At 42.6% G+C, this 12,714-nt stretch overlaps 1 protein-coding gene across 3 annotated transcripts in view; it reads left to right on the top strand.

Moving 5' to 3' along the window:
• Positions 1-12,714, top strand: part of STAP1 (signal transducing adaptor family member 1) — a 175,871-nt gene that overhangs the window by 98,569 nt on the left and 64,588 nt on the right. For all 3 annotated transcript variants that reach the window (XM_077274989.1, XM_077274993.1, XM_077274984.1), the window contains exon 4: positions 28-84. In XM_077274989.1, coding sequence (XP_077131104.1) covers positions 28-84 — 57 coding nt within the window. The remainder of the gene's footprint in view (positions 1-27; positions 85-12,714) is intronic.

The following is a 12,714-nucleotide window of genomic DNA, read 5'->3' as shown; positions in this document are numbered from 1 at the left end:
TTTAATATGTTTTGATTGATATTGCAGACTGAAACAGCGGAAGATGCTGAAGAGTGGAAAGGCTTTATTCTGACTGTGTCTCAGGTATACAAGACATAAAATATTACTGGGGAACATATGCAGAGCAAGTTAAGCTGTTTCTGCAACTTGAGAGCTAAGCTTACAGCGTTGTTTGCTTTAGTGTTAATTCTATGGGAGTTATGCTGTTTCCATAACCCTGTTTCTGGTGGTCAGGACTAAGAACCAGTTATTTGCATCTCAGCCATGAACGGCAGAAATGGAAATGACCCTTTAAATGACCAATAACAAGACTTGCAATAATAATCTATTGCTATACACAGTTGCATGTAAAAGTATGGGCACCCCTGGTCAAAATTATTGTTATTGTGAAGAGTTAAGCAAGTTTAAGATGAAATGATCTCTAAAAGGCCTAAAATTAAAGATTGCACAATTCCTTGGTATTTTAGGCAAAAAAAATTGTGTAATTTTGGCTTGTTCACAAAAATTGTTAGGAAAGGCTAGGTGATGCAAATTTCCAAGCTTTATAAAAACTCAACCTTCTCTAAGGCCGGGCTCACATTAGCGTTTCTGTGCTCAGCGTATGATCCGCATACATCCGCATGCGTCATGCGTACATATCTTTAACATTGTGGATGCAGGGACATGTTTTTGCATACGTTCGCATGCGGATGCGTATGCATGCGTCGTTTCGCTGTGTGCAGTGGTGTATGGTGAACGCAACATGTTGCATTTTTTGAGGCGTCAAATATTGCGCAATCGTCCGCATGCAGATGATTGCCGATGATTGCGCAAAAAAAGCGCATTACTGTCTATGGGAACGCATTGGTACCCAAGGACATGCATACTTTAGACTGCGCATGTCCAGAAAATGATGTCACCGCCTCCACCATGTGCATAAAAAACAGAAACGCATGCCAAAACGCATTTAATCACATGCACACGCAGCAAGCTTTTTTCATCATGCACAAGATGATGCGCAGGCGTAAGCATGCTTTGGCATGCGTTTGCACATGCAGATGATACGCTGCGCACAGAAACGCTAATATGAACCTAGCCTAACCTTGTGCCAATAAACAGCAGCCATGGGTTCTTCTAAGAAGCTGCCTAGCACTCTGATAATGAAAATGGCGGAGGCCCACAAAGCAGGAGGAGGCTATAAGAAAATAGAAAAACATTTGCAAGTTGTCCTTTCCTTAGTTCGAAATGTAATTAAGATATGGCAGGGAACAGGAACAGTGGAGGTCAACATAAGGTCTAGAAGACCAACAACAATTTCAGTGAGAGCTGCTCGTTTGCTTTCTAGAGAGGCAAGTCAGAACCCTTGCTTCACTGCAAAAGACCTTCAGTGTCAGAAGTATGCAAAAGAACATCTAAACAAGCTTGATGCATCTTGGAAACAAGTCCTGTGGACCGATGAGGTTAAAATAGAACTATGGGGCCACAAGAATCAAAGGGAGAAGAAAGGGCACATAATTTCAGGAAAAGAACATCTCACCAACCATTAAGCATGGAGATCGATCAATCATGTTTTGGGGTTGTGTTGCAGCAAATGGCACAAGGGACATTTCACGGGTAGAGGGAAGAATGGATTGACTGAAATTTCAACAAATTCTTGATACAAATATAATAACATCTGTAAAAAAAGCTGAAGTTGAAATGAGGGTGGCTTCTACACATGGACCACCCAGGAATCTCACAGAACTGGAAGAATTTTTCAAGGAAAAATGGTTGAAAATTCCTTAAACAAGAACTGAAAGACTCTTGCCTGGCTACAAAAAGCGTTTACAAGCTGTGATACTTGCAAGAGGGGGTGCTACTAGGTACTAACCATGCAAGGTGCTGAAACTTTTGCATTGGTCCATTTTCCTTTTTGTAATTTTTAAACTGTAAAAGATGGAAAATATATATATATATATATATATATATATATATTGCCTAAAATACAAATAAAATGTATCATCTTTAACTTTAGACCTTTTAGAGATCATTTCATCTTCAACGTGCTTAACTGTTCACAATATCAGTAATTTTGACAAAATGTCCCCAAACTTTGATATGTAGGTGTTGTGTCTCATTAGGTGATGATATGGGCATATTTTACTTTCACCTTATATCTGCACGCCTGGATTTTCCATTGTTCTACAAAATAGGACTTAGATCTTCAAAGCATCGCAAGGGCCTTTTCCTAAAGAGGTTAAAAAGAGAAATAAGTCAGCAGCCAATAAAAGTGCATCAAAGCAATTTAATCAGAATTCTGCTGCAAAATTGTCTAATTTATGACAAGTTCCTTTCTCCAGAAATCTTACTCCAGCCCACTCTTAATGAATCAGTAGCGCCTAACTCTTACATGCCCCCTCATCAAGACCGTCATGAAAATTGCCTGTCTTGACGAATCAGGACACAAAAGTTCTCAGAATTGGTAAGAGTTAAGGTGGCAGTCATTTTTATGGACTTTATGACTAATTACAATTAGAAAAACAATCAGCTTAAAATACATAGGCACTGACAGATCAAATTCAGCTGCATAGTAAACAGAAAAAATACAGAATTACTTTTAAGTATGTTAAAAGGGTTGGGGAGTTTTTTTTGTTTGTTTTTTTTTTACTTAAATGCATGCATTTGGGGCCTAAAACATTTTTTAATTGGTTTTATCTAAAAGTGTTGCACCCTTTGTCTTCTGTAAGTACTAAGTTGCACTGTCTATTGCTGGCTGTAAAATGAGGTACCATAAGTGAGAATCTGTCAGCAAGCTCTTTCAGACGGTCTAACAGAATAATTTGTGAATCTTTTATCTGTCCTTCTTATAAGCTTCTTTCAGAGACCACATTAAAGCCAAACAGTGCAACATTTTGAATGAAGCCCAAATGCAAAAAGGATGTTTAGCTCCAAAGATGAACAACCCCTTTAAGGATTTTATTCAGGTTCAGAAGAGCTGCACAATGTTTTAAAATTGTTTCCATATTACAAGTTATTATAGACACCTAAAGGAAGACTGTGTCTCCAAGATGATTTTATTGGACACAAATCAATCATCAAAACTGTATAAATACATGCAGTCCAACAAGTTGCTCCAGTAAATAGCATTGGAGATTGTTATGGTTCTCAATGGCAAGAGAACATAGCCCAGCAAACATAAGTACTAGCTCTTGGAAGGATGGAAACTAAACTGACCATGAACTAAACCTGCCGCACAACTAACAGTAGCCGGGTAGCGTTGCCTCCGTGTTTTATCCCTAGACGCCCAGCGCCGGCCGGAGGACTAACTAATCCTGGCAGAGGAAAATATAGTCCTGGCTCACCTCTAGAGAAATTTCCCCGATAGGCAGACAGAGGCCCCCACATATATTGGCGGTGATTTTAGATGAAATGACAAACGTAGTATGAAAATAGGTTTAGCAAAATTGAGGTCCGCTTACTAGATAGCAGGAAGACAGAAAGGGCACTTTCATGGTCAGCTGAAAACCCTATCAAAACGCCATCCTGAAATTACTTTAAGACTCTAGTATTAACTCATAACATCAGAGTGGCAATTTCAGATCACAAGAGCTTTCCAGACACAGAAACGAAACTACAGCTGTGAACTGGAACAAAATGCAAAAACAAACGAGGACTAAAGTCCAACTTAGCTGGGAGTTGTCTAGCAGCAGGAACATGCACAGAAAGGCTTCTGATTACAATGTTGACCGGCATGGAAGTGACAGAGGAGCAAGGTTAAATAGCGACTCCCACATCCTGATGGAAACAGGTGAACAGAGGGGATGATGCACACCAGTTCAATTCCACCAGTGGCCACCGGGGGAGCCCAAAATCCAATTTCACAACAGTACCCCCCCCTCAAGGAGGGGGCACCGAACCCTCACCAGAACCACCAGGGCGATCAGGATGAGCCCTATGAAAGGCACGGACCAGATCGGAGGCATGAACATCAGAGGCAGTCACCCAAGAATTATCCTCCTGACCGTATCCCTTCCATTTGACCAGATACTGGAGTTTCCGTCTGGAAACCCGGGAGTCCAAGATTTTTTCCACAACGTACTCCAACTCGCCCTCAACCAACACCGGAGCAGGAGGCTCAACGGAAGGCACAACCGGTACCTCATACCTGCGCAACAATGACCGATGAAAAACATTATGAATAGAAAAAGATGCAGGGAGGTCCAAACGGAAGGACACAGGGTTAAGAATCTCCAATATCTTGTACGGGCCGATGAACCGAGGCTTAAACTTAGGAGAAGAAACCCTCATAGGGACAAAACGAGAAGACAACCACACCAAGTCCCCAACACAAAGCCGAGGACCAACCCGACGCCGGCGGTTGGCAAAAAGCTGAGTCTTCTCCTGGGACAACTTCAAATTGTCCACTACCTGCCCCCAAATCTGATGCAACCTCTCCACCACAGCATCCACTCCAGGACAATCCGAAGATTCCACCTGACCAGAAGAAAATCGAGGATGAAACCCCGAATTACAGAAAAAAGGAGACACCAAGGTGGCAGAGCTGGCCCGATTATTGAGGGCAAACTCCGCTAAAGGCAAAAAAGCAACCCAATCATCCTGATCTGCAGACACAAAACACCTCAAATATGTCTCCAAGGTCTGATTCGTCCGCTCGGTCTGGCCATTAGTCTGAGGATGGAAAGCAGACGAGAAAGACAAATCTATGCCCATCCTTAAGGATACCTGTAGGTTCAGAGTTACCAGGGGAGTCAGGCTCAAAACTCCTAGAAAGGGCATCCGCCTTAACATTCTTAGAACCCGGCAGGTAGGACACCACAAAATTAAACCGAGAGAAAAACAACGACCAGCGCGCCTGTCTAGGATTCAGGCGTCTGGCGGACTCAAGATAAATTAGATTTTTGTGGTCAGTCAATACCACCACCTGATGTCTAGCCCCCTCAAGCCAATGACGCCACTCCTCAAAAGCCCACTTCATGGCCAAAAGCTCCCGATTCCCAACATCATAATTCCGCTCGGCGGGCGAAAATTTACGCGAGAAAAAGGCACAAGGTCTCATCACGGAACAATCGGAACTTCTCTGCGACAAAACCGCCCCAGCTCCGATTTCAGAAGCGTCGACCTCAACCTGAAAAGGAAGAGCAACATCAGGCTGACGCAACACAGGGGCGGAAGAAAAGCGGCGCTTAAGCTCCCGAAAGGCCTCCACAGCAGCAGGGGACCAATCAGCAACATCAGCACCCTTCTTAGTCAAATCAGTCAATGGTTTAACAACATCAGAAAAACCAGCAATAAATCGACGATAAAAGTTAGCAAAGCCCAAAAATTTCTGAAGACTCTTAAGAGAAGAAGGTTGCGTCCAATCACAAATAGCCTGAACCTTGACAGGATCCATCTCGATGGAAGAGGGGGAAAAAATATATCCCAAAAAGGAAATCTTTTGAACCCCAAAAACGCACTTAGAACCCTTCACACACAAGGAATTAGACCGCAAAACCTGAAAAACCCTCCTGACCTGCTGGACATGAGAGTCCCAGTCATCCGAAAAAATCAAAATATCATCCAGATACACAATCATAAATTTATCCAAATAATCACGGAAAATGTCATGCATAAAGGACTGAAAGACTGAAGGGGCATTTGAAAGACCAAAAGGCATCACCAAATACTCAAAGTGGCCCTCGGGCGTATTAAATGCGGTCTTCCACTCATCCCCCTGCTTAATTCGCACCAAATTATACGCCCCACGGAGATCTATCTTAGAGAACCACTTGGCCCCCTTTATGCGAGCAAACAAATCAGTCAGCAGTGGCAACGGATATTGATATTTAACCGTGATTTTATTCAAAAGCCGATAATCAATACACGGCCTCAAAGAGCCATCTTTCTTAGCCACAAAGAAAAAACCGGCTCCTAAGGGAGATGACGAAGGACGAATATGTCCTTTTTCCAAGGACTCCTTTATATATTCTCGCATAGCAGCATGTTCAGGCACAGACAGATTAAATAAACGACCCTTAGGGTATTTACTACCCGGAATCAAATCTATGGCACAATCGCACTCCCGGTGCGGAGGTAATGAACCAAGCTTAGGTTCTTCAAAAACGTCACGATATTCAGTCAAGAATTCAGGAATCTCAGAGGGAATAGATGATGAAATGGAAACCACAGGTACGTCCCCATGCGTCCCCTTACATCCCCAGCTTAACACAGACATAGCTTTCCAGTCAAGGACTGGGTTATGAGATTGCAGCCATGGCAATCCAAGCACCAACACATCATGTAGGTTATACAGCACAAGAAAGCGAATAATCTCCTGATGATCCGGATTAATCCGCATAGTTACTTGTGTCCAGTATTGTGGTTTATTACTAGCCAATGGGGTGGAGTCAATCCCCTTCAGGGGTATAGAAGTTTCAAGAGGCTCCAAATCATACCCACAGCGTTTGGCAAAGGACCAATCCATAAGACTCAAAGCGGCGCCAGAGTCGACATAGGCATCCGCGGTAATAGATGATAAAGAACAAATCAGGGTCACAAATAGAATAAACTTAGACTGTAAAGTGCCAATTGAAACAGACTTATCAAGCTTCTTAGTACGCTTAGAGCATGCTGATATAACATGAGTTGAATCACCGCAATAGAAGCACAACCCATTTTTTCGTCTTAAATTCTGCCGTTCACTTCTGGACAGAATTCTATCACATTGCATATTCTCTGGCGTCTTCTCAGTAGACACCGCCAAATGGTGCACAGGTTTGCGCTCCCGCAGACGCCTATCGATCTGGATAGCCATTGTCATGGACTCATTCAGACCCGCAGGCACAGGGAACCCCACCATAACATCCTTAATGGCATCAGAGAGACCCTCTCTGAAATTCGCCGCCAGGGCGCACTCATTCCACTGAGTAAGCACAGCCCATTTACGGAATTTCTGGCAGTATATTTCAGCTTCGTCTTGCCCCTGAGATAGGGACATCAAGGCCTTTTCCGCCTGAAGCTCTAACTGAGGTTCCTCATAAAGCAACCCCAAGGCCAGAAAAAACGCATCCACATTGAGCAACGCAGGATCCCCTGGAGCCAATGCAAAAGCCCAATCCTGAGGGTCGCCCCGGAGCAAGGAAATCACAATCCTGACCTGCTGAGCAGGATCTCCAGCAGAGCGAGATTTCAGGGACAAAAACAACTTGCAATTATTTTTGAAATTTTGAAAGCAAGATCTATTCCCCGAGAAAAATTCAGGCAAAGGAATTCTAGGTTCAGATATAGGAACATGAACAACAAAATCTTGTAAATTTTGAACTTTCGTGGTGAGATTATTCAAACCTGCAGCTAAACTCTGAATATCCATTTTAAACAGGTGAACACAGAGCCATTCCAGGATTAGAAGGAGAGAGAGAGAGAGAAAGGCTGCAATATAGGCAGACTTGCAAGAGATTCAATTACAAGCACACTCAGAACTGAAGGGAAGGGAAAAAAAAAAAAAAAAAAAAATCTTCAGCAGACTTCTCTTTTCTCTCCTTTCTCTGTCAATTAATTTAACCCTTTGGGGCCGGTCAAACTGTTATGGTTCTCAATGGCAAGAGAACATAGCCCAGCAAACATAAGTACTAGCTCTTGGAAGGATGGAAACTAAACTGACCATGAACTAAACCTGCCGCACAACTAACAGTAGCCGGGTAGCGTTGCCTACGTTTTTTATCCCTAGACGCCCAGCGCCGGCCGGAGGACTAACTAATCCTGGCAGAGGAAAATATAGTCCTGGCTCACCTCTAGAGAAATTTCCCCGATAGGCAGACAGAGGCCCCCACATATATTGGCGGTGATTTTAGATGAAATGACAAACGTAGTATGAAAATAGGTTTAGCAAAATTGAGGTCCGCTTACTAGATAGCAGGAAGACAGAAAGGGCACTTTCATGGTCAGCTGAAAACCCTATCAAAACGCCATCCTGAAATTACTTTAAGACTCTAGTATTAACTCATAACATCAGAGTGGCAATTTCAGATCACAAGAGCTTTCCAGACACAGAAACGAAACTACAGCTGTGAACTGGAACAAAATGCAAAAACAAACGAGGACTAAAGTCCAACTTAGCTGGGAGTTGTCTAGCAGCAGGAACATGCACAGAAAGGCTTCTGATTACAATGTTGACCGGCATGGAAGTGACAGAGGAGCAAGGTTAAATAGCGACTCCCACATCCTGATGGAAACAGGTGAACAGAGGGGATGATGCACACCAGTTCAATTCCACCAGTGGCCACCGGGGGAGCCCAAAATCCAATTTCACAACAGGAGATGTTGCCTCTGATGTGGCAGTGACATAGGACATGATTAACTTCCCCACTTTGTTTTGATGCCAGTTGCCTTTTAATGCAGTGATTAATTTAAAGTTCAATCAAATGGGAATCTTACATAAAGTATAATCCTGCACCATGTGTACTGTCGCAGCCATTGATGTGCTACCCAGTCTGCATATGTTGCTCCTGTGCAATGCCTTATATAAGAGCATGTGAAGATCTTGGGTTGTGGGTTGTAATAATCATCTAGGCAGGTTAACGATGCAACTATTTTTAATTCCTTTTGTCCATGGTTTTGCAATAACTCTGGGTATATGGGCAAAATATAATGTCCTCCTCAGTCCACAAGATCCCCTCGCCGGGGCCGGTAGTTCCACTGCCCCCGTACCAGGCAATACTCACTGTCTCCCAACTTATGGTTTGTCCACAGATTTCATATCTCACGCAAGTACGCAAGTATAGTCTCTAGTCACAGTCCACGCTCCTTCAAATGACATGTAACACAACCAAAGCCCATGTGTTCAACAGTAACAGTTCCAGTTGAGAAAGTTCCTGAAATCCAGACAACAGATGCGTCATCCTCGATCCTCTCCCTTCCACATCACCCATCCAACTGCCTGACTAACCATGTGGCTTCTCTTCCTCCCTCCCCCTTAAACATTTTCTTTTAGCTCAAAGAATCAAAGAATTAAGTATGTTCCATAAGCCCATCACCTGGGACTACATTTGAGAACCCCTAAAGTGACGGCTCCTATGGGTTTATAATCCTCATCCACATAATGGGACTATTGGCTGTAAGAACAACGAAATGGTGGAGTTCCTTGATTGCAAATCTTGGGTTTGGCCTTATGTGTGCGTAAGATCTAGCCTGCATGTCTTCCTCTGCTTACTGTCATTGATTGGAAACATTGGAAAAAGTTGCAATCTGTAGACCTGTGGACTCTGCTCTACATACACTGGTCCAATAATCTTTAGTCTGTGACCAGCACCTCACAGGGCATCTTACAACACACAATATCATGGACTCCAAAACCTCCACACACAGTATCATGGCCACCACTGCCCTCCAAGCATTATCATGCACCCCACAGACACCATATCCACGGAAGGAAGCACCCCACCACACACACACAGTATGATATCCCCACAATCCCCCACACTATAGGTTGACACCAACCCCCCTGTACATAGCATCATGACCCTCACAGTCCCCCACACACACTGTCATGGTCCTCAAAGCCCCTACATGCACACAGTCATGGCCCCAGCAGCTCCTCAAAACTACAACTCATCCCTCAAATAAGAATCTGTCATATAGCTATGTCGAGAAAAAAAAAAAAGTGAAATAAAAAATTGTCTGCAGAGGAATATGGCCCATGTAAAGGGGTACTAACATGAATACATCACCAGAACCAAGATTTAAGTATTTGAGGAGGATTTTCAAAGTTTGCTCTCCAAAATAATCAGTGTCAACACAAGTTAATTCAAATTGATAGTTTTGAGCAGAGACTTGCCAAATCTTCTTCATAATCTCAAATCTTCAATTTTTGTGGATTTTTAAGTTTTAACATAGGCATGAAGCATGTTACGTATTACTGCATGTGTACAAGATCAGAGCCACTGTTCGCACATAAGCTCGGTGCTAGAACCACTTTCAATGCATGAATTCAGCATCAGAACCACCATCAGTACATGAATGCAGGGCCAGAACCACCATCAGTACATGTATGCAGGGCCATAACCACCATCAGTACATGAATGCAGCACTGGAACCATTGTCAGTACTTGAATGCAAGGCCAGAACCACTGTCAGTACATGAATGCAGCACCAGAACTACTGTCAGTACATGAATGCAGCACCAGAACCACCGTCATTACATGTATACCGTACCAAGTTAAGTACATCAATCATTTGTAATCTCAGGTCAGACCCATATATACTTGTATTCCTTGAACCTACAATTACCAGTATGTCCTTAACTATGATAAGAAGACACTGGGAGTTGTTGCTAACAGTCATCATCAGACTGTGTTCCATTACCATACAAACAAACATCCCCTCATTACCAATAACGAGATCCCTTCATAAGCAAGCATGAAGATACCAATAGAGAACCATGAAGACACTGGATCCAAAGTATAACAAGTAAAAACCATTAGTTTTATTACAAAAAATTAAAAACAATACATACCATATATCCAACAGTTATAATGTAACAATAAATCAGTACAAGGTCATAACAGAAGCTACAAACTGATACGACCCCCTTTCCCTGCACCATATATAATCATATGCTCATAGGTCCCTTGTTGTGCCAAAGAAAACTGGCTGACACACAGGATATATACCAAGCCGTACCCTGCCACATGTGAGAGTGGGCACTATAGTCAATTGCCGTTTAAACATAAAGATCGGCTAACAGTCATAATTACCTGTAGTCATCTTGAACCAGGGAGAGAGGGGTCGGACAGACAGAGCGCACCTCGACGCGCGTTTCACTGCAAAAGCAGCTTCGTCAGGAGGTAAGGTGGCGTTGCTGCTAGAGCCTTTATATAGTAGAACCTAATCCTCAATTAACCGGCACCTATATAACAGCGCACCGACGCCATGTTGCGGCGTCACCGAGGAGACCGCACTCAATGTACGCGTCATCCAGTCACATGGCGCGGTCATATGACCGGGCATGTAACCAAGGCGACACAAACCATGTAGAGAGCGCTTCCCCACAGTGACACCACAGCGCATGCGCCGTGCGCTTCCATACTCCGGCAAGAGGAAGGTATGTAAACAGACTGTGTGTAAAACTAAAAAGGTGAAAAAACAAACTAGGACAGGCCCGTGCACCACACAAGTAACCGTAAATCACTAGTGAACCCACCATCCACATTTACTATCCATCCCATACATAAGTACTAAGTATAAGGATACAATATTAAATGTCCCACTATCCATAAAGAGATCCATAAATACCTAAGCCATAACACAAAATATGACAAAAACACATTACAAAAATGGATATGTTCCTCAAAGTATAACATTTATAAATATAGCAAATTATACAGCATCATACATGGTATTTCAGTATACGGTACTAGGACCGCAGATGGCTTCATTTTTCTTTCTTGACATTATGCTATCATTCATAAATAGTAATGTAATAATTTCATCCATATCGTCAGAGTAGCCTGCAGTGTAAAATAGCCACCAAGAGATGCTGAACAAAACTATAAATAAAATAAGGAAAGAAGGTGTAATTATTATGGATATGCAGACATAATGTGCCTCTATCATCATGATAATACATTAATAAAGGGGGGGGGGAAGGGGTGCTGACCTATAAAATAAAAATAAAAATGATGAAACACACATATTAAAAACAACAAGCAACACAATATAAAATTCGCGCTAGCCTAGGAAGGATTTGAAGCTAATAGACTAATTTAACCCTTTAGGGGCTAAAGTGTCCAGATCTACCGTCCATCTAGTTTCCTTTTTGAGCAATTCCTTCTTATAGTTGCCACCCCTAATGCCTAATTGCACCCGATCAATCCCTCTAACTTTGAATGTCTTTGGGTTACTGTTATGAAATTTTCTAAAATGCTTAGGTATCGTTTTTAAAGCATCTACATCCAAAGCCATGGCACCATTCTTGATATCCCGTACATGCTCCAAAACGCGCACACGTAATTCACGTGTGGTCATGCCAATGTAAATCAAGTTACATGCGCATTTAGCATAATATATCACGTTATCAGTTCTGCAGTTGATAAAGTGGGTGATGGAAAAGACCCTACTGCAACTGCTGTTTTCAAATGTGGATGTACGCTCTATAAATTTGCAAGCAGAACAATCTCCACATTGAAACGATCCCCACCTTGGACCTGTTCTTTCAGAAAAAAAACGTTTTTTGGGGTGCCACATAGTGACTTTTAGTTAGCATATCCTTTAAATTTTTTGACCTGCGCCATGTCACCGACAGATGGCTAGAGATATGCGGTGCCACGTCCTCATCTGCCAATAACACAGGCCAATATTTCCTCAAAATCCCTGACATCTCTCTCCATTCAGAATTGAAGGAGGTAATAAAATGCACAGGTAAATTATCCTGATGTTTATTGATGATCTTATGTCCGGATTGGGCTAAAAGTGTGTCTCGCGGCGTGAATTTAGCTCTCCTATATCCAGTGCGTATCGCCTTATGATTATAACCTCTCTGTTGGAGGTTACTCTTGAGGATCTTGGCCTGTTGTTCAAATGCATTGTCATTAGAGCAGATGCGCTTAATGCGCAAAAATTGGCTGATGGGTACTGATCTAAATGTCTGGGGGTGATGCGATGATGTTACGTGTAGCAACGTGTTTGTAGCGGTGGACTTACGGAACACATCAGTGGAGATAAATCCTTCATCCAACATCGATATTAAAGGTAATTAATCTG

This window comes from Ranitomeya variabilis, chromosome 1 (genome assembly GCF_051348905.1).
Source record: "Ranitomeya variabilis isolate aRanVar5 chromosome 1, aRanVar5.hap1, whole genome shotgun sequence".
NCBI lineage: Eukaryota > Metazoa > Chordata > Amphibia > Anura > Dendrobatidae > Ranitomeya > Ranitomeya variabilis.
Note: the sequence above shows the minus strand (reverse complement) of the source record. Positions and strands in the feature narration are given on the sequence as shown.